Source organism: Pangasianodon hypophthalmus, chromosome 24 (genome assembly GCF_027358585.1).
Source record: "Pangasianodon hypophthalmus isolate fPanHyp1 chromosome 24, fPanHyp1.pri, whole genome shotgun sequence".
Taxonomy (NCBI): domain Eukaryota; kingdom Metazoa; phylum Chordata; class Actinopteri; order Siluriformes; family Pangasiidae; genus Pangasianodon; species Pangasianodon hypophthalmus.
In genome coordinates this window covers 15,709,952-15,733,353 of record NC_069733.1, presented here as the reverse complement: position 1 = coordinate 15,733,353, position 23,402 = coordinate 15,709,952, and the positions used below count along the sequence as shown (strand labels likewise).

At 38.4% G+C, this 23,402-nt stretch overlaps 1 protein-coding gene across 2 annotated transcripts in view; it reads right to left on the bottom strand.

Annotated features, from left to right (window-relative positions):
* Positions 1 to 23,402, bottom strand: part of fbxw8 (F-box and WD repeat domain containing 8) — a 28,539-nt gene that overhangs the window by 1,094 nt on the left and 4,043 nt on the right. Inside the window, exons 1-10 of one of the 2 annotated variants that reach the window (XM_053229251.1) lie at positions 22,540 to 23,326; positions 20,140 to 20,244; positions 19,248 to 19,412; positions 19,000 to 19,088; positions 16,695 to 16,852; positions 16,418 to 16,614; positions 15,351 to 15,590; positions 5,614 to 5,741; positions 1,366 to 1,539; positions 496 to 612 (exon numbers count right to left, since the gene is read on the bottom strand). In XM_053229251.1, the coding sequence (XP_053085226.1) occupies positions 496 to 612; positions 1,366 to 1,539; positions 5,614 to 5,741; positions 15,351 to 15,590; positions 16,418 to 16,614; positions 16,695 to 16,852; positions 19,000 to 19,088; positions 19,248 to 19,412; positions 20,140 to 20,244; positions 22,540 to 22,950 (1,784 nt within the window). In that variant the 5' untranslated portion in view covers positions 22,951 to 23,326. Of the gene's footprint in view, positions 1 to 495; positions 613 to 1,365; positions 1,540 to 5,613; positions 5,742 to 15,350; positions 15,591 to 16,417; positions 16,615 to 16,694; positions 16,853 to 18,999; positions 19,089 to 19,247; positions 19,413 to 20,139; positions 20,245 to 22,539; positions 23,327 to 23,402 lie in introns of those variants that run through there. The other variant, XM_034299329.2, reaches the window with a different exon arrangement.

Sequence of the window (23,402 nt, the reverse complement as noted above, 5' to 3'; positions counted from 1 at the left end):
TGTTTAATTCTTGCTTATTTCCTGACCAATGATTTGTTGTTAAGACCATTAAAAGCTTAATATTTTGCCATTTTGTGATTTTGCCCAGAAGTGTATTTGCAGTAAAAACAATGCAAAATAAAAATATAAATGTATAAGATTTAGTCAAATAGAGTGAAATAGGTTTAAAAATTTTTAAAAATTGACTTTAAGATGGTGGAATGATATCAAAAAGACAAAATTTGATTCCAGTTGTCCTAAACAACATCAACAAGCGACAACACATAAGAAATGTTTGCAGTCTGAGGCGTCTCCTGTGTATTTATGACACAAAATATTATCCGGGTGAGACACACCTCCATCGGTTGTTAGGAACATTCGGAAAAACAAAACCATCTAGCTAGCACGAGTAGTAGAAAAATCCGTGTAGAGATGTTTTGTGCGCCAAAGCAGTAACCCATGAAAGTGGTGTGTGCTGCTGTGTATAGTGTGTTACTCTAACTCTAGCTGTGTTACCTGCGGTGAGCAGTGAGGTCATCGTCAGTGATGCATGCTCCACGTGGGTTCTTTTCATCAGGGATGTTGGCCGTCACCAGGGTGCTGCTGTTAAACCGTATGTGACGGACTGGGTGCCTACACACACACACACACACACACACACACACACACACACACACACACACACACATTACAGTTCTGCTTACAGGCTTCTTATTAACGCCAGGCAACAACTAGGCAACAACACCTTATGGTCAGTGAAGATTCGCAGTTGCACCAGTACAAAATCTTTCTAGGTTAGTTTGAACAAAAATTAACAGTTGTGCCGAGTAGCACAGGTTTAACATGGTCTTAAATTATAACGTAAAGCTTACTCCTAGCGTAAATAAAACAACTTGTTGATTCTGTTCATGTGCAGAGTAAACAGTGTGTGTTTATCGACTGTATATGCGTTTCGGATCATAAAGGATCACATTTTAAACTATAAATACGTTAGTTTTATATCAGGCAGAAGAACGAGATTATTAACAAACTACAAAAAGCTTTAAAGCATTTTATCATTAATGGTAAATGTTGTACTTTATTACTTTAGACTGAAATGCCAATTAATTTTGCTCCTGCTTCGTTATCTTTCGTTGCTGTGGTTGCATGAGATCCCAAGCAGAACACGTGCATATACAAGAGATGGATAATTTATTGTATTTGGATGTAAACAACAGTCCAGAGCACATCTCTACTTGAGACCAGTTATGGACTGGAGTGATGTAGCTGAGGTTGAGGAACTGTCATATTAGTAGTAAATACTGATACTGATTCATTTAATGGCATTATGTTCAACTGATATTAAATTGGCTACTTGTAGTAAATCAAATTCTCAGATTCTCTCACCTGTTGTGCATCTCCCAGAGTTTCGCCCCCATCCTCATTTCCCACACGCAGACCAATCCCTCTCCGCCTCCGCTCACGATCTTCCAATCGTCCGCCTGCACCGTGGTCACGCCCATGTGATGGGCATACAGCGATACCACCGAGGAGCCAGAACGCAGGTCAAACACTCGCACCCTGCGCAAGAGTAAAACAAAACACGAAGACGGATGGATGTACATCAATTACTGTGGAGACCTTAAATTCATTTCAAAAACAGTTCACCAGGTCACCCCACTCTTAATTTTCAAACCTTCAAAGTGTCTTTGTCAAGATTGAATTATTGGCTGCCACCCAAAGCAAACATAATAAGTGACCAAGAAAAAGGCACAAAGGATTTGGAAACCATCTGTGCCCACTGTTGCTTAATGGTACCGAAGGCAGCCAAGAGATAACCGCACATGGACACGCTCCTAATCACCGAAATCTAATTACGCTCAGACGAGTAAGCGCTTCATTCCAGTTTTAGGGATATTGAGCCTTTGATGCATGTCTAAGTATGATTTAATGTAGAAGACACTGCATTAAAGTGGACATTGTGTGGACAATGGAGTGTCTTTCTGGAGTTTTAATTTCACTGAGACACTCTTTGTCTCGCTCTCGTGAGTGAGTGAAACACAGTTCCTGGCAGTTCCTAACTTTCATTAATCTCATGCTGGAACGCGAGATGATTTCAGTGAGCTGTCGAGGAACACGTTTCCTTCAATAAATCAGAAATACGGGTTTCCAACAGGTCCTGTGCCAGCGACTCTGGAGAGAAACACCACAGATTTAAACACCGTGGACAGTTTGTTCCTAATATTCACTCACATCATATTATACTGTTCCGCTGAAGAAAGGACAAAGCATCAGCTATTTTCATCTTTTTTTTCCTTTCTGCCTCAAGATTCACATTTCAAATTTGCTCAGATTTTAGACATTTTATGAGTAATTATTATTATTTATTTTTAATTTGTATTCAATATTGATTTTTTTAGCTTTACCAATCCATTATTACTATTTAATCCTAAATACTTATTTATTTTAGAACTTCTATTACATTTTTATTTTCTCTATTTCCTGCTTTTTCCCTTGTGCTGTTTTTTTTCCTCTTTGAAACGCAATTGGAGCAGCATTTAAACATAAAAAGGGTGCTAAATTAATAAAGTTTGTTATTATTATTATTATTATTATTATTATTATTATTACAGTGCTTGGGAGTGGCTTTGAGGGAACAAATATCATATCTGTGAAGATTAACATATACCAAACTCACAGACTTTCTGAGAGGACTTTTTAAAGTCACAACAATGATTACGACACTGGAGTTGGTCGGTTATTAAATCCACAGTATGCACAGAAATATTACAGTGGAAACTGATCGTAATATCAATACTATATTGTCGTATTACCCATCCCGTGTTACAGTTCATTCTATTCTCCTATCAGCCCGTTCGCTCTCTTTTTCTTTCTTTCTTTCTCTCTCTCTCTCTCTCCCTCGAATTAATTGGAGAGAGGGATGAATGCATGCATCAGGGCCTGGCCTTTGGCCACTCTAATGGCCACCCAGACCTCAATTTCCTCCTTTTCCGCTCTAGGGGTTTGGACGGAGACAGTCTCTCTCTGGCACTCACACAGATCATTTTGTTGAGCTGTTCCATCACAGTGACAGACAAAAGGTAAGAGCCTCTTCCTCCCTCCCTCTCTCTCTCTCTCTCTCCTTATTGCAGATGTGCAGATCGAGAAAGCACTCTAAGGATGCGGTGATAATTAAAAGGGGCCACAGCTGGACCCCGCAACATGAGGCCCTCAACCCTTGGCTGTGTACTTAGCGCCTGAGTGAAAACGCAGCAGGAGTTTATCTACAAAGGCCCGCCAAGCTTTTCTTTACTTGCCAAATAGTGCCTCGGCTGTCCAGGCACGAGTGCAACTGAAAGCCTCTTTACTTGGCACAGCAACTCGGACTCTGAGAAGCAGGTTCCAGATGTGTTTAGAGGCTTGTTTTTTTTGTGAAGAATTCATGACCGATACACTGTCTCTCTCCTCCAGAAGTAGTTCTTTGTCTACTTAATCAATCTCCTTGGGGTGATGAGACTCAGATAATAACACCATCCTTTTATCTGCAGAGTTTTCAGCTGCTCTACCTCCTTAACGATAAGTGTCTGAGCCTTTCAAATCCTTTTTACACAGCAGTTTTCAAAGGTTAGCGCAAAAAAAAAAAAAAAAAAAAAAAAAAAAAACACGGACAATGACAAGATGGAGGCTTGTGCTTCATGAAGATTCTGAGAAAAAACCTTTCAAAAAAACTTGAACTGCAAAGTATAAAAATTACATATAAAAAAAATACAAAAGAATATCTGTTGTATTCATACAAATAAAATAATTTAATTAATATTTTAATAATAAATAATTAATATCATTAAAAGTTACACAATAATAGAAATGAATAGATTTTATGTATGATCAGGTTAGTCCGATATTGTGTTTTGTTGTTGCTATTTCCATTATTATATTTTAAATATTACGAGTTTCAGATGTTTACATGTTCAAATATTCACTGAATTTTCATAATATTGAAATATTTTAAGATACACACACATTATGTATCTATTCTTCACTTAAATAAAACTACTTTTTTAATAAACTACTATACATAGTATGTGCTTTCAAATTTTTCTCATTGGTTAACTTCCAGCAGATTTGATTTTTTTTTTTTTTTTTTTTTGTGGCGAAATCTCAGATTGCTTTCTCTTGAGCATCTAGTGCACTTACACTCACCATCCACTTTATTAGGAACACCTGTACACCTGCTCATTTATGCAGTTATCTAATCAGCCAATCATGTGGCATTATGCAGATACAGGTCAAGAGCTTCAGGTAATGTTTACATCAAACATCAGAATGACGAAAAAGTGTGATCTCCGTGACTCTGACCGTCGTATGATTGGTTGTGCCAGATGGGCTGGTTTGAGTCAGCAGCTGATGATCTCCTTAGACTTTCTCACACAACAATCTCTAGAGATTATAAAGAATGGTGCGAAAATGAAAAAAAAAAAGAAAACATCTTGTGTGAGGAGGGTCTGCAGGATGAAACACCTTGTTGACCAGACTGGTCTGAGCTAACAGGAAGTCTATAGTAACTCAAATAAACACTCTTTACAACCGTGGTGAGCAGAAAAGCAGAACACACAACACATCAAACATTGAGGTGGATGAGCTACAACAGCAGAAGACCACATCAGCTTCCAGGAACAGGAATCTGAGGCTATCACGGGCACAGACTCACCCAAACTGGACAGCTGAAGACTGGAAAACTATTATAAATATATTATTAATATATTAATATAGTATATTAAAACTATTATAAATATAGTCAGATATATAGCCTTTCCTAATGAAAGATTACAATAACCCAATTATAATATTAATATTTATACATTAATAAATAAATAAATATAATTAATTGAAGAGAGTTTTGCTCATTTTAAGCATTTATTTCTAGAAAGAAGCAAAATTATCTTAATATTTTAGAACCTAGAAATATAATATAAAGCAACAAAAACATAAATAACAAAATGTAAAACAACAAAATATAAATATGAGCAACAAAAATGCATTATGGTCAAAGGAATGGAATCTTTATAATTAATAATTTTTTAGTTTTCATAGTCTATGCAATATTCTGTTTGTGGGATTGTGTACAAGTGTATTATTATTATTATTATTATTATTATTATTATTATTATAGGCTCATTACATTCAAACTGAATACTAATGTATAATAATATATAATATATAACAAATTAGTTCAAATGCAACTTTTATAGAAATTTAGAAACACTGGTAGATGTGGAAATGCATTTGTGCTGTTGCCTATTTTGTAAGACTCAGGTGTTAGGAATACAAAAGAATCCATCAGGCACTACCGGACTCGAGATATGCTAATACGTATACTATAATAGGTTTATCCATTACCGCTGATAAAACAATTCAACAGCAGCTCCATATGCAAATGAGAACGCTGCTGCTAGGCTATTAATCCCCGCTTGTTTAAGACACTTACGGTCACTTGAAGCTTTCAGGGTGCCAGAGAGATAAGTGTGGGTGACAAAGTGCACGAGAGGTATTGTGTGTGTGTGAGTGCATGTGCGTGTGTGTGGGTGGGTGGGTGCATGTGCCTGTGTGTGTGTGTGTGTGTGTGTGTGTGTGTGCGCGTGCGCACATGCGACATACCGCCTGTCTTTGTTCCCGCACACCAGCAGATGTAGGGGTGCATCTCCCAGGCTGATGCAGGTGAAGTCTCCAGCCGAGTTCCCCAACACCAGCTCAGCCTGGCCAGTCTCCAGGCTGTACACCCGAACCTGAGGACAGAGGAATACGCTGCATGGTGAGAACTGAAAGATAAGTGATGAAGAAAGACAAAAACTGATGAGAGAAAGGTGTGATCGAAGATAGAGAGTCTTTGATGATGGCAGCTCTCCATCTCCGGCACCTGTTCGTGCTGCAGAGACCTCACACTTGCGTTCATCACTGACAAGTGACTGGTCTGTCTCAACACAGATCTCTGCCCTCTCGATTTCACAATTTGCATGCTATTAAAAAAAAAAAAAAAAAAAAAAAAAAAACTTTAGCTTTACTAAAAGGATAGAAAAAGCGCTCAACTTAAAGGAATGGACTTTGGACTTCTGATTGGAAGGTCGTGATTTCAAATCCCAGCACCGCCAAGCTGCCAGTGCTGGACCCTTGAGCAAGGCCCTTAACCCTCAACTGCTCAGTTGTATAAATGAGATAATTGTAAGTCGCTCTGGATAAGGGCGTCTGCCAGAAGCCGTAAATGAAATGTAAACGAATGCAGTCAAAAATCATTAACCGGCTGTTTTTTTAATCTTATTGGCTAAGATTTTATTGACTTTTTTGAATTGCATGGTTAAATAAAAAATGATGGCACTATATGTCAAGGTTCGTATGTTTTTATTATGTAAGGAATTAATGACCATGGGGCATGCTGTTCTGTTATAAACTTGAATAACAGCACATCCTTGAGTGTTTTATTCCTTTTATAGCACAGCAATTTGCCAATGATTACAACTTTTTATTTATTCAAGAACCATAGATTGTTTTTTTAATCCATTTATAGTTACATTAATGTTTCACACACATTTCCACAATGAGCTAGTTCCTATTATATATATATAATCACATATAACAGCTATGAACAGTTGTTCCCTCACTTTCTCTTGAAGTTAAAAAGACCTTAAAAATGTAGCTGTTAAAAAACAAATTCTCTGTCCCTAGGCTTTGCTGTGGCAAATTTTTTTTTAAGGATCAGCTTTACCTCTGACAATTACAAAATGCTGACACTGGAGGCTCCTTACAGGACAGTAATCACCAACCATGTTTCTGGAGCTCTCTAGACTTTCACTTCCTGTAGCAGTCCAACATTCTCATTCCTAATCCAACACCGAGTAATCAAGTAGATCTCTGGGATCTCTGGTTGGTGATTACGGCTTTAACTCTATTTAATATACTGCAATCTAGGTAAGAGATTAAAATTATTAAGTAGCAAGTGTACAAGCAGTTATTATTGTTCCACACTTATTACTGTTGCCCCAATGAGAACTGGCTTCAGCCATCACTCGGAGATTACTTGCCAAAACGTTTGCTACAAAAAAATTGTTGAATAAAACAAATCCGATGCTGACAGCTGGATGAAAAAGAGCTCCAACCAGCTGGCAACGTGGCTGCTCCAAAATTGGCAAATTGATGGTTGCAGCTACCAGCTAAACACTGCAAAGGGAAAAAAAGGAAGGAGAATAGCCAAATTGGACATGAATAATTGAACCGACAGATAAAGAAATCAAACAAAAGCAAGGCAAGCGAAGAGAGAGCTGCATGATGTAAGTTTTGTGAAGGTGCCACATGTTTAGTGGCACCAGGACGGGCCAGACACTGTTAATTGAGCGCTGCCCTCCAGTGAGCCAAAACCTCAGCAAGATGCGAAACATGACAAGCGAATGGATTTGAGGAAAGGAAAAAAAGGGACTCGGGTTTCTTTGTTCTGCAGAAGGGTAGTGGGTCGTTTTTGCGAACATGGAGAACAGTGTAAGCGATGTGCCCTTGATTGATGGAGACAAAGACAAAGATTGTATTGTCATGCATATTAATTCATTAATTATACTAAAATGCACTGTGAAATGCTGTAATTAATTTATGCTCAAGTGTTTAGGGAAACTGCTTCAATGCTTGCGTGCTATGTGCTACTCGTGCCTGCTCTTTGAACCTAGATGGAGACTCAACCATTCCATTATAGCCAAGCACTATAAAGACACAGAGACAAGGATTGTATTCTCGTGCATTAATTTGCTAAGATGTAACAAGAAAGGCTGCGATTAATTTATTCACAAGTGTTCAGAGAGATTGCGTCGCTGCGGATGTGAGCGCGCGTGTGTTATACACCACTCACGCCTCTTAAATGAGCCTAAATGGATACCAAATTATTTGATTGTATTTATGCCTCCTTATTTTAAAGACCTAAATGCAAATGTAGCAGGGATTCTCATGAATAAGCTCCTCTACCTCTCTCAATTTCAGCACCTAATGGTGCAATACGACGCTGCGTTTTCGCCAGACTGTGTGCTAAATGTGAAAGTGGCGCCTCTGGGTATGCCAGCATGAGCTGGGTGCATGGCGCATTTGTGGCTGGCTTCATGTGTGTAAGTGCGTAAATGTTCCAGAAACACAACATGGTTCACACACACTCACGGAAAAATAGAAGACACCCAGTACCTGTAGTCCTGCTAAAAAACAAATCTGATATTTTAACACAACAAAGAAAAAAAATATATAATATTAGCGTACTGTGCAGCGGACAGCAAAGAGATGTGAACTAGAGGTTAATAAAAAAGTATCAAGGGACAAATTATCTGGTACTACAGTCACCCCATGGACACATAATTATGCATCATCCCAAGAGAGTGTGTTTTACATAACGTTACTATTGCATCATGAAAGCTAAGATGTGCTAACGTTACTAATAAGAAAATCCTTGCAGGCAGAGCGGGAAAAAAAAACAGAATTTTATCACATAAACACAATGTCGTTTGTGCGCCAAGCAACAGGAAGAAAACAGCGAGGCAAAATTTCAGTGTGAGCACTATTTAATAATCAACAGCTCCTACATTTTTTAAAGAACAATAAGACTTTTTTAAAGATTTCACAAGTCAATCTTCATTGAGATAAAGTCGACAAAAAAGTAAAAGCAACCACTACCAGAAGGAAATGTGTCCTTTCCCCTTCAGTGAATTGGATTTTTCCATCAGGTCAATTTTCATCGCATTTGGTCTGCCCGCTGCTGCAGCAGACGTATCATGATAGCAAGGGGTCGAAAGTAATAAATGCTACAGCTACACCATGTTGGCACCTCTGAAAATGTCACCATTATGTTGACAGGATACCAACGGTAGTGTTTTCACACTAGGCATTTTTTCCTCAACCGCTAACACGCTAACAAGAAATAAGAAATTCTCTGCTTTTAACAAGCCAAAACAACATGGACTAGGCCTGTGAGATCGTGTTCAATATGCCATCGTCCTATTGTGCCTTCTAACTATCGTTGGTATCGCCTGTAGTTTTGAAGGCCAGACGTGTCATTTACACATGAAACTTTACAGCGAAAAAAAAATACTGGAAGATAGTTGCAAGTCAGCTGTAGCTACTAAGAATGTGTCGATAGGAATCTATCGGCAATTCCCAATACGATCGTAAAAGCCTAAAATGGAGGACGAAGTGCCTATGAAAATGAGTCTTGCTGTATATTAGGAATAAAACACTTCGAGATATGCTGTTGTAGAAAAGTAATTAACTTCAGGGTGGAAAAAGTAACCCCCCCCCTTGTGTCAAGCCACAACACACCACCCCATCTTTATTCTTATTTGCCTATAGCAGTATGCCCTGTAGTTTCATTCCTTTCTTATTACATTATTTTTTAAACGGTATTTGATTAATGAAGCAATCTGACTAAGTACTTTAATGGTTATTATGCATTTTCTATTATTTGCCATTATTAATTCCCAATACCATGCTAACATTTGAGTATCACTATCGTTATCGAGGCATAAATTTTTGCCGTTTTGACAACACTAAACCAAAGACACTTTTGAAAGTGTGAATTTTTTCACCAACAACGGAGTGAACTCTGGATGCCTCCTTCCTTTCATTAACAAGTTTTAATGAGTCATATGCCTGCTCGTTAAGGAACACAGAAACACCTCAGATTTGCCAGTGTGTGTGCTGGCAACTCTAACTTCCCCTCGCGCAGTATGAAAACCCCGTCAACACATGACTGCGATGGCAGACATGACAATGACATGCAGGCAGAAAAGGTGCTAATCATGAATTGGCAAAATGGAGGGATGTCAAGGATGGTAACTTGAATGTGTTACAGCGGCAGTGAGCTATGAACTTTCGCTGTATGAAAGGTATAGTTTTTAGAGTTCTTTAGTATAGACTCTGAACTGTTTTATTTCAGACACTCCAATATATATATATTACTTCCTAAACCTCCCATTCTTCCTTTCAGGGGATATAGTCATGTCCTCATTGTTTTACCAAAAAAAAAATTGGAGGAATACTGAATTCTCACATAACGCAAATCATTATTAGCACTGGTCCTTGGTAAAGAGCTAAGATTTTTGCTAAATTAACAAGTCATTACAATGTCAGTATATGTGCTGAATGCTGTGTAGGATACAAAGCCTGTCAACAGCACATATGACTGAAAGACTCTGCAGTCCCCTCAATCATTCCATGGACTACTGCTGTTAAAAGGAGAATCCATTACTTAATAGAAGGGTCTTCAATGCAAAGGACCAGTGTGGCTACAGGTTTTTATTCAAGCCAAACAGGACCCACAGCTGATTCCACAAGTTTAGTGAGGTGAGCTTGAATTTCAACTTACTATTAGTCATGGCTTCTGTTTAGCTGGAATGAAACCAGCCCTTAAGACCATATAAGATCAAAGACCACTGGGCCAGGCAATGGACCACGTGATGTGCTAGGTGATCGGGCAGGGAATTTGCCAGGTGATCAATCAGGCAAAGGTCCAGGTGATGGGCCAGTGGATGGGCCAGTGGATGGGCCAAGTGACCAGCCGGGGAACAGACCAGGTGAAAGGCCAAGTGGAAGGGCCAGTGGAAGGGGCCAAATGAAGGTTCTAGGCAATGGGCCAGGTGATTAGCCAGGGAATGGGCGAGGCCATGGCCCAGGAAAAGGGCCAGGTCAACAGCCAGGGGATGTGCCAGGTGAAAGACCAGGTGATGGGGCCAGGCATCTGGCCAAGCAAAGGGCCAAGGCAAGGTTTCCCAATTCCTGTCTCAGAGGGCTTTAGTCCACCACAGTCTGGTGATCTCCCTACTAGAAGACATTTGTTTTAACTCATCAGTTAATTACCAGGCTTAGTAGATGTAGTCCAGAAGGGAACTCACTGGCAAGACCCAGCATGTTTTGCAATTAAAAATAAATCTGACAGTCACTCTTTAAAAAACCTATTGGTGCTGACAGTCAAAGTAAAAAAAAAAAAAAAGTATGCTGTATAAAAGTATTGCCTCAATTTAAAGGCAACACATGCAATGCCTTCTGTAAGTACCTGGATGGAGATTAAGTCTTTCTTGTTTGGTTCTGTACTCTAGCACATGAAAGTGGGTCTGTGACATTAAATGTGGATTACGGTGTCCCCATTTCAGGAGACCTCAGGTAGACAAATTAAACTGCTAGTGTAACCTGGCTATATCAGCAAGGAGCCCTATGTTAAGTTAATCGGAAATACCAGATGTCCACGAGGTGATCAATTTATGCACGTGTGAGAAGCAAAGCCAGTCTATACCGCATACTGCCGAAAGACACTGGAAGACAGTGGTTACAGTGGTTAACTGCTATCAGGAACCTGAATTTCGTTGAAAACACACCAAACCTGTAATGCAGCCATTGTCAGTTCTGCTTGTTTCAGTGGCTTCAAGGTTTTCATCTTTGCAGCTCAGTGGGGTTCAGGGTGGGTGATGGTCTTGGCCACTCACATCAAAAGTGAGCCATTTTTTGGCTCTGAGAAACTACAATTGTTTTGAGCACAGTGTGTAATTTTTTTGCAGTGTGAAGTGCAGTCCACTGTATTTTTTAAGGGGTTCAGCCGGAACTCTCAGCCGGTTGTTAAGATGATTTTGTTCACTTCAGAGTTCATCCTGAACTGAAGTCACATCAATAACAAAGACAAGTGGTTCAATTTTACCCCTCCTAACCGGCAAGGATGGTGAGAATCACCTGAAAAGTTTCGTGTGCATGTGCACATGTATGCCAAGAGCTTCAACAAAGTCGCAAAAAGTGATATATCATGCAGTATTTGCTACTGCTGTCATATATTGAAATTTCTTTATGTCTGGACCTTTCTACTTCTTGCCTCGTACATACACCAGACCTTATGTACACGTTATAGTGCTATTCATTTGGCAGCTTGTGACTACAGGTACCCTGTCCTCCAAAGCTGCCCATAAACTCTTACCATCTCTTCTGCTGTTGTGAGTGTATTTTTATACAATACAAGAACTTTTCAATGATATTCTACACTTTGAATTGACTTTTTCTTATTGACATTGCTAACCTTACTAGCATCACTCACTGCACTTTTTGCTAGCTATCTTTGTAAACTTGTTCTGTGTTGTTGCTCAGTAGCAAGACTTACCTCTCATTCTCCCCGCTAGGTCAGGTTCTTCCTCAGCAATAACCTCTCACTGCTTAACGTCTAACCAAACAGAGAGCCTGTGGACGTTAACGTGGTTAAATGCTGTGCTGCAAACGTGGTTAAGCGGATTTTCCTTACCAATGCTCATTGTTGAGTCTGATAAGTCAGCTGGTTCCCTATTCCTCGCTGACTACCTGAATAACAGGCCCTGGATAGCATGGTTAAATGTATTTTCACCAATTTTCACCTTCTGTGGTTTAATCAAAACCCTAATGCAGTTCTACTTCACAATCTGCAGCAGTATAAAATACTAAAATAATTAATCATTTGAATAAGTTTTTAAGTAAACCTTCACAAATCTTTGAAGTAATTAAAAACAGCAAAAGTAATTCTGAAAAAAAAAGTACAGCCCTTATAATTATACTGGAATTGAGATAGGATTCACAGAGATACTTGACAAGAAAACACCGAAGGTAAAAACCAAGCTAAAAATTATTCATCGTTCTGCCTCTCTGAGCAAAAAGCTGTTAGAGGGTGACATATTCCTCCCCTGACATCATTTAGCTGGAACGGGGCTTTGAGAAATTGTTCTGTCACTCAAAGATTCGGCGTTTGCTTCTCTGTGGTTTTGTAGCCCGTCTCGCTAATGAGAGTGTTTAAATGGTGGTGATGTCAGCGGGGAAGCAGAGCCAAGCTATTGTCTAATACAGAGGGACACCATCTGCACACATCCATCATGCACTCATCTAATTACTATCAACAGTCACCCTGCTTTACACTTTACTCCATCTACTGTTCATTCCTCCGAGAGCTGGACCTGAGCTCAGGTGAGGATCTCTAAAGTCCAAACAGGTTTTTTTTTTTTTTTTTTTTAAAAACAGCATTCTTGGTGAAGTCTCTAGCGACATAAATATTTTATTTTAAAAGCTATACACATTGGACCAAAGTATTGTTAGGCTTTTTCACATGATGACTATGGTGACCAACACTGCTTCAAGTCTAATAAGTCCCCGGGGTTTTTGTGCTAATGTAACATATCAGTCTCTAATGTGTCTCAGTCACAGACTAGACAAATAAAGCTTTGTCTCTCTATATTGTCAAGACTGAAAACAAACAGAAGTCTCACAGGTGAAACTTTGGGACCCAGGGTTTGTACTAATTAGGTAAGTGGTCCTAAAGGAGAGGACCTATTTTTGAAAGGACCCCAAATGTACCACACCTGTTCATAACACATGTGCTCTGGGAGTGCGCATACACACATCATATCAAGAAATGTCATGTAATAAGGTTAATTACCAAAATGCATAGCCCAAAGATTATTATAAGACCAAACAAATCTGAAATTTTGGACTATTTGGAAAAGGAATGTCCTCAAGTTTCATTTCACTGGGCAAAATCTATAAAATATATAAATTTGAAAGATTAATTTTAAATCACTTAATGCCAAGTTCACGTTTCACACCAGATGATACAAAAGCACATCTGTAACATTCATTCAACCTAAAACAACCCGTGACAGTATTTCTGTTGCTTTAATTTTTTTTCCTTTAACGTTTTGTAGGCATGCTAATTTGCTGAAACAACAACCTGGAAAAAACACTAGGGGGAAAAAACACACACAAACACTGACCACACTGCTGTCTTACTGACCACACAGAGAACAATGTGAACATTGTGAACAATGTGAAAGCCACTTTCTAATGAAAATATATAAATAAATATAAAACACATCGTTTCATTTCGAATAATCCGATCGGCTGAGCCGGGTTCAAAGCCGTTTTAAAACTACACACATGTCCATGGAATGTTACTTTGGCCGTTATGTTGCTTAGCAACAAAAGCATACACTGCCTTCGACTAAAGCTCGTAACTCGTAATTTCTGATCTCTGACTGGGGGAAAAACAAAAACAACAAAGAAAAGCCACTTTATCTCAAAACTCTCAGAAACTACTCAGAAAGTCAGGAAAGGCTCCTCAACGCCGAGTTCAGCAAATGACATCATGCCAACATGGCCTCTCACACCGTCAACGATAAATACATCACTTCACTACTTCTAAAAAGACTTAACAGTAGAAGTTAGCTCTTTCAGCATTGACACAGATTTAGTTGGTTAAATCTATAACGTGGTTATAATCTATAAATCTAGATTTAGTTAGTGCGTTTTTTTTTTTAACATGCCAAGCTCAAAATTTCCGTAATTCCGTAATATAAATTAAGTCAAATGCAGAATTACTGTTACCAGACTACATTTCATGTCAGAACAATTTTTTTTATTGCAAATGTTATTAATAAAATTAATTATTCATCAAACACTGGATTTTATCATTGTTTTTGTTGCTGTTTTATCGAGGGTATGCGTTACAATGATTGTAATACTCCACTTTGTTTCATGCCTAAGAACACCTTTACATGAGATAAAATCACTGTAACACATGATCTTTCGTGGCTAATGCTTCCTCAACTCCGAGTTCCTCCGAGTTCAGCAAGTGACATCAAATCAACATGGCCGCTCACAGCATCTGTAGTAAACGAAGTCACACTTCTTACCTTTAAATGAGTTATACTGTATATACAAGTATTAGCTTTAGATCAATCAACATACAGAGACATTCGCTTGTTACACCTAGAACACTGACTTTACAGTTCATTGTATATACAAAAAGATCTATCTATATCTAGAGAGAGAGAGAGAGAGAGAGAGATAAATAGATATATATTCGTAGCTCGAATGCATGAAGGATGAAAATAATATAATTCCAAGCTCCGACTTCCCACTTCTGAGTTAAGTCGAATGCAGCTTCATTGTTTTAGTTGGGCTTGGTTTGACTTTGCCACTCACGTATACACAGAAACAAGTCTGCTGTACTAATTCTCATGGCTTCTATTTGTGCTAGCTTGAGCATATGTTTTCCAAAGAGACTAAAAAGCACTGGATAATGATGTCTGCTAACTGCTGTAAATGTAAACCTAAGAAAACCTGTGTTTATTCTGTATCTCAAAGACTAGCATTGCGATAATAATTAACAAACGACACATTGTGCAGGATTTTTGTCAGAATGATGAGCTTATTGGCTGATTCACAATAAGCTCTTCATCATGTGAACACGCTGATTATGACATGGGTCAATAATCTGCAGGTCTGGACTTTGTGACTGTGACTTTTCAATGGTAGTCTATGAATAAATCATCTGTACGCATTACACATACAAGCCTACAATGAGCATATGTTTGCCCTCTGACCTTGTTACCGCCATCGTTCATGCCCCAGCCGCAGCTCTTCACCCCCACGGCAGCTCGGCATGCGCTCACATCCAGGCAGGTAACAGGGTGGCCATATACAGAGTGAAGCACTCTGGCTCCTTCCTCTTCATCACTTTCTTCCTCTCTCTCACTTGGATCCAGCAGATACACACTCTCACCAGCCCAGGCTGAAACCAGTGGGCTCTCCCGCTTTCCTGGAACCACCATCACTCCGTCCACCTAAACATCCAGACAAATAAATATTTTGATGACCTCTGATACCCTATAAGCTCTTTTTTCCAATGCTGTTGTTGGCAATGAGTGCGCTTTAAGACCAACGTAATGGCTAATTATTTGCTACATATTGTACAATATAGTAATATAATAATAATAATATAAAATAAAACATAAAAACGCTGCACCAACCAGAAGTGCGGGTTATTTCACCGTATATTCTAATATATTAATTATACCACAGCGCTATTAAATTCTTAAACCTGATGCGTCAGGAGTTGTTGATTAATTTTCTATAACAACAGGTTAATGTTAATGCACTCGTTCTAATATGTTACCGTTTCTATGGTAACAACAGGGACATGTGCGGCGGACGCTCCACATAAACAGATTAAGGAGACGTCTATTTAACATTTTTGGGAGGAGTCTCTAGTGTCAGAGCTTTGTAACAGTCAGAGGTAAAGCTGTAACGTCACATTTTCTGACGTGGGAAAGGACACAGGATGTCTACGCTTTGCAGTTTCTTAGTTACATGACAAGCTGTGTTTTCTTAGATTAACTTCGAGAGAGAGGGAAAAAATAGAGGATGGTGCAGGAATGAATGCTTATAGCTGCTAAAACGTAAGTGGTAACAGGAACTGACTTGTTCTGCAGAAATTCAACAACATTAAATGCAACTACAAATGGATAAAATATACGACATGTCATCATTAATTTATTTATTTATTTATTTGGCAAATAGCTGTGGTAATAAAGGAATACAACACAGAACATGGTGTTAGATGCTTGATTTGGATTGGTTTCCTTCTAGGTGGCACTGCGTATTCACTTACAGGTTTAGCCAACTGGGTGAGACACACGGTCCTCCAGTAGCCCCGATCATCTGGAGTGTCCACTCGCACCTCCGACCCAGACGCAGAGGTCACGACTGGAGCATCAGCGCACAGATCGAGGGCACACACCCGCTGCAGGTGCTGATAGTGATGGATTGGCTCTACACCAGATTCAGTGCTCCAAACATCCACACACCCTAAACATTCAGAAATATTTCAGACAGGAACTGTGATGAGAAACAAATGGACTGACTAAACGAAAACTCAAACCTCTCACCATTCTCATAGGCAGCGCAGGCCACAGTGTCGGTGACTCGTACCAGACTAACGTGTGGCAATGGGGTCTCGGCTCTGGTGCTGTGGGCAGGCTGCAGATTCAAAGCACCCGAGTCCCAGTGGAGAGTGTCCCACAGTCGCACGTCACCTGAGGTATACCTGGGGAAATTGTCTAATATTAGAAACGCTGAGTACTGCCAGCACAACACATATTTCTGTAGTAGGGTAGGAATGTAATGCAATATGAGTACATTTTTTTAAATGAACAAATAAACGAATTCAAGGGAGCGAGCTGTCAGATATGAAGTTCACAAAAAAAAAAGACCACATTCATTAACATGAGCGATGCCCTTTCTGCATCCTTAGTAACCGCCTGGTGGTTTAATTAACTCTCACAGTACACTGGCATTCCACTCCATCATCAAGATGGAAATCGGCTCATCAGATATCATTTTCAATCAGTATAAACAAATGGATTATTTTATCGCCGCAAGTCTGTTATAAGATTAGTCAGGACACTGTTGGGTTTCTGTGTGTAGAGTATCGTGACTCGTGTATCGTGTATAGCTACTGGTGAGCAGGGTGATGGGAAAGGGGAGGGGTGTGAGCTCCCTGCTGGGCAAATAACTCACACCTCTCCACAATAACATTGGTACAGAGATAAAACGGACAGCACAACTAAAGCTTTTTTAATAGTGAAACACCGTATAAAATTACAATAAAATTATTGTTACAATAAAATTATAACATTTAAACCTAGTTCCCGCTTAAAACTAATTCGTAAAGCCCTAAGTGTCTACTTTCATATTAACCATTAACCATTACTATGGAGTGTGACAACACAAATAAATTCAATGTTGAACACGGGAACCCCAAAACAAGAGGAAATTCCATTTTTTGGCCTCTGGTTAAAAAAAAAAAAAAAAAAAAAAGAAATTAAATTAGGCTACAAGGTATTTGGGAAATAGAACTAAGCCCAGTCATTATAAATTATCAGGGGCAGATATGAACAAAAGTAATAACCGAGTAATCGGGATTAAAAACCAATCCATGCACGTCTCTAGTTCAGACCAATTATGAACTGGAGTGATGTAAATGAGTTTGAGGAACTGATAGTGCCATTGTGTTACACCCTACTCTAGAGAAAGCACAGAGTGTGATAATGTATAGTGTTAAGCCTGGGGTTATACTGCACGTTTACCCCTGATCATAACTGAGTCAAGAAGCGTGCAAGCTCTTTCTCCAAAAGCACTCTAGTACAAAATCTATCCTGACTAAAGTGGAATCTGACGGGAGACAAGCTACTGAATATGATATTTTAATTAATAATAATATAGGGTTAGACTAGAAGTGTAACGATGGGACAATTTGGATCGATACATTGATTTAAAAGGCAACGATTGAAATGAAATGAGGCAACAATCATAAGTTGTCTATTATTATAATATTATATTATAATAAATATGTCATTATCATTCTTGAATTAACAGTAGGCCTGCTCAAGATTCTGAACAAAGTGCCATATATTGATCAGTGGCTACTAAATCATATCATATTGTATCATATCTTATCATATCATATCGGAGCAGATTTGGTGGTGAAATATCGAATTGCTGCCTTAAGAATCTAAATCTTATTGCGTGGAAGCCTGAGGTTTACACCTCTAGTTTAGAAAGACAAGTTCTTACCTGGTTTAAATCTTACCTGCTAGCATCTTATTAATTCAATTCAATTCGATTTGTATAACTCTTAACAAGGGCCACTGTCACAAAGCAGCATTATTAACATTAGTTTCTTTACAAATACACTAAGTACAACATGGTGTCCCACAAGGTCCTGTATTTTTCTCTGTTTATTTCCAGCCCTTTATACTTGTAATTCACTAATGCTTTCTCTTGCTTACTCTATGCTGATGATACACAATTTAACACCAGCAATTCTGGAGGATTTACGTTTACACTGTACATCTGTATTCAAGAACTGCTGCTGTAATCATAAAGACATGTCCCAGGATTCTTGTTCACAATCTTATTTCTCGTGCACACACTTAGTACTGTTGATCTTTCCTCTTCTTATTTATAATCCCACTATCCAGTGACAGCTGGAAGAGTTCCCTTTTGAGTCCAGGTTTCTTCCTCACGTCGTCTCAGGGAAATGTCGCTGGCTAGTTAGAGATCTAAATCTAAATCAACATCTGGATTTCTGTAAAGCTGCTGCGGGACAATGTCTGCTGCTGAAAGTGCTCTACACATCAAATTGATTGGAAGTTACCAGTAAACTTTGTGTGTGTGTGAACAGACACTCACCCAGCAATGACCAGTCTTTCACAGGAACTGACGTCACACAACACTTTTCCTAGTTCATACTGCAGATGGCTGATTGAGCCGACTCGATTCTGTAGGATGTAGAAAAAACAAAGATAAAAGCTGTACAGATTTAAATCTAAATTTTAATTTATGGTAAGAGAGAGAAAAAAAAAACGCTTATTATCTTGACAACTTGCATTCATTGTGAAAGACATTTCTTATTCTGAGGGACTGTTCCAGCTACTTACCTTCCAGTTGTACTTTACATTTTTCTCAGTGTTAATGCAATCTCTCAGTGTGCTTTTCCAGCAGGGGGAGTCGGAGACGCTCGCCCCTCGGTGATACCCCTCCTCAAGGAACAACCTGTACCACAGGACCTCGTCCTCCGCTAACACTCTCCATGACTTACTCACCTGACGCACAGGACAGGAAATAGACTACATCATTTAATCATATTCGATTAAACTACATGATATTTCAGCTAGTTTATGGAAAAATTATATCTCATCGCTGCTGAATTCTTGAATCTGATTCATCAGAAGATGTTGATTTGTTTTCTATAACAGCAGCTCAGACATTAGTTCAGGTTATAATTCAAATAACTGTTTTATATAAACACGCTTGTTCTAATATGTGATCATTTTGAACATGCTGTAATAAGAAAATAATCGACTTAGTAATATAATCGAAGTAATAATCGAAATAATCGAAGCAGTAACCGTGTCAGCCTGCATCACACCATGCCATGGTGGATTATTTTCCTAGAACAGCAAACTCCTTACAAATAAGACATTAAAAACTGTGGACGTCTGTAAAAACCCTTGCTAGTCGACGAGCTGCCTTCAGTTATATAATGACATAAAGGTAATAAATGTGATTGGATAATCCATGACAGAAAATCTGCTCCAGGAGCCGCAATTAGAAACCTAGAGCAACTGAACGACGGCCAGTTGCATTGAAAGGTTCTGATTTCGATCAGAAATACTTCATAAAGTCTGCATCCGGACTGCGGTCTGCCAGCTGATGGCTCCTGGACTATATATTGTGATATTGTGAGGCATATTATCTGAACACCTAAATCAAAATAAAAGATGATCACCAGAAAAAAAAAAAGTCACCAGTGATGAAACAACCGATTACCTGAGCACATCGTCCCAGATCAGCTTTGTTCAGGAACTGGAAAATCTTCAGAGCCAGTTCATACGGCAGCTCAACGTCGAAGAAAGGGATTTCATTCACCTCGTTCTAAACAGGTCAGAATAAGGGAGAAAGAGATGATTCCCAGAATAAGGGAATAATCAACACTAACTTACTGCATCATCATTCACTGAGCAGACATTACATTTCCTTTTGCACCATTTCTAGATTCTCTGTAGAGCTCTCTGCCTAATTTGTCCCCTTTTTATAGTTGGTCAATAATAATGCTGTTATTTCAAACAAATATATAGAGAGTTTTGGTGTTTTTGTGCATTCTTGGTGTGTCTCTTTTATATTTTTACACTTATATATTTTTTTATTCTTTTTATATCTTTATATCTGCTGCTGTAACAATGCAAATTTCCCCACTGGGGGACAAATAAAAGATTATCTTATCTTGTCATATCTTATCCTTTATTTCAACACAGATTGCCTAGATTTATGTGTTGCAGGTGATTGTATAAAAAGCTAAATAAATAAAAATTAAAGAAAGAAGAAATCCTGCTATTTATAGTACGACTAACTTCCATTTTTTAAATATAAACAACGAATAAATAAAAATACAAAACCTCCACGAATGGCTTGTTTATAATTCGGACAAAATAAAAATAATAAAAAAAAAAAACAAAAAAACACACACATCATTTTTCACTGTTAAACTGCGACACCATGAGCGGATTTGCTCTCGGCTCTCTGTGATACTGACATTGAGCAGTATGTAAGATGTTTCATTGCAGACGTCTTTTCTCCTTTTCACTGTAACTACTCAATAATACATTCGAATATAAAACAGCGTGTGTGAATATCAGGACCCAGTGGCAGTTAAACTACATATATGTGATTTTGTATTTATTATTTATTTACACTTATATACACTTTTATATACATATGTATTTTTCCTTACAAGTGAAAATGGCATTAACATTGAATGAAAACGAAGTGATAGTGTTTCTCAGTACTCTCAGTGGCTCCTGAATTTTCAGACACCCTTTAGTAAATACACTGCAAATCAAAAATGTTAGCACCCTGTATTAACAGTTTTGGTTAAACGTCAGGAAATGGGTTCAATTAGAAAATATAATCAGGAAGTGCAAGTGTTACAAGTTAATTGAGAAATAATTGATTTATAAACATGATACATTAAACACAGCCGGGGGGTGTAAACTTTTGAACAGGATGATCAATTTAAATTGTTATTATTTTTGTTATTAATCTAGGAAATATGTAGCTTCTGAAGGACAGTACTAAATGGAAAAAAAAGAGCTTTAAACAAAATAAAGATAATTCACCCCGATCATCCTGTTCAAAAGTTTACACCCCCCGGCTCTTCATGTATCGTTTTGCCTTCTTGAGCATCAGTGAATGTTTGCAGTCCCTCAAAATACAGTATTAGGAATCAAGCGTATGTAAACTTTTGAACTGGTTCCTTTGTGTAAATTCAGTTATTATTGTGTCTTATGGACTATATGTAAACAACTGTTATGTGAAATAGCTTATTCAGAGCAGTACTAAATAAAGAACAAAATGCAATTCTTTTTTTTTTTTTTTTAATTATTATCATTTTGCAGATTCTGCAAGGCATATGTAACCTTATGACCACAACTGTAAAAATAAATAAATAAACAAACAAACAAATAAATAATAAAAAAAAAAAAAAAAAAAACAGCTAAAACCCCATAATTTCCACCTTGCTTTTCAACTCACCTAATGATGCCATCTATCTTATTGTCACCTTTACATTATAGCTTGCTATCCAGATTATATCAATTATAAAAACATGCCCATTTCTTTTTATTCATCTTTACTTTTAATATTTTTATTCATTAGTTTTTTCCTTTATTTACATTTTCATTACTATTTTATTTTTTTTATTTTTTTTTTTATTACAACATAGATTTATATTCTGAGATGTTTCTGAATGTGTCCCTGGATACCTGGAAAAGTGCTTATCAATAAAATACTTATTATTATTATCATTATTATTATTATTATTATTATCATCATTATTATTATTATTACTATTACTATTACTATTCAGGGTGTATATATATTCCTGCCTTTCTCGCAGTGTTCCCGGGATAGGCTCTGGACGCACCGAGACCCTGACCAGGATAAAGCGCTTACTGAATTTGAATGAATGATTAAAACCCTGTGCACATCTAGTGCTTTCATCTTCTAACACATCAGTTTTAACATCAAGGTGAGTTTGAGGATTGTGGGCAGGTGTGTGTGTGTGTGAGAGAGAAGTTTATTTAAGAAAAAAGAAAAAAAAAAAAAAAAAGACTGGAACTCCAGGCAGGACAAGAGTTTTTTTTTTTTTTTTTTTTAATGTCCTGAACCTACCAGATCCTGAATAAACTGGTCGATGAGTGTAAGATGAGCTGTGCTGTGAGTGTGTGGAGCTGAGAGGAGCTGCTGCTGCTCATCTCCCCGCACACAGCGCCGCTTCCTCCGCACTCTCTCCTCCTCCATCCTGGCCAGCAGGGGGCTGCTCCTTCCATCCAGCAAACCCTCTGCGATGGACACGTACTGAGGCTGATCTTCACAGCCCTCCTCACGACGTTTCGAGCCTTCAGCATCTCTGGCTTTCTCCTCAGGTGTCCCAGCATGGCCGCGTCTCTGCTCAGCAGTTCCACCCGCTTTACTGCAGTGTCCCAAATAAGCCACAGCACTGTCGTTTTTTACCTTAGTCTTTTTCTCCAGTTCCTGTTTCCACCGCTTTCGAAAGTCCAAAAGCTCGTCTTCACCCTCCATCTCATATTAAACCGCTTTCCAATATTTCATTCGAAATATTTATCCCTCTTTAAACGATTCCTTTTACTGTAGATCCGGAGCAAAACAAACTTCGCGGTCCGAACGCGAAATAGTCTCGGCTGGGTTACGCGTTGTTACATTAAATGGTTCCGGGGGGGAGCGTCTGCGTCTGCGTCTGCAAATCACAAACTATTCACTACATAGTGCACTATTTTGTAGTTAAGTCCAAAAAAATAACGGAGAATACTGAGTGTGTCCATCAGTTGTATAGCTAGGTCTTGCTTTTACAACAGGGTGGCCAGGTTAGACACAATGACTTCATTAGGGGGCAATCTGAAGTCTAAAACACTAACACACAGCCAGTTACAATACGGCTCCCCCATCTCTGTATAGCCTGAACAGGATCCCCATTAGACATAAAAAGCCCTCCACTAAGCAACATTTGTTGTCTA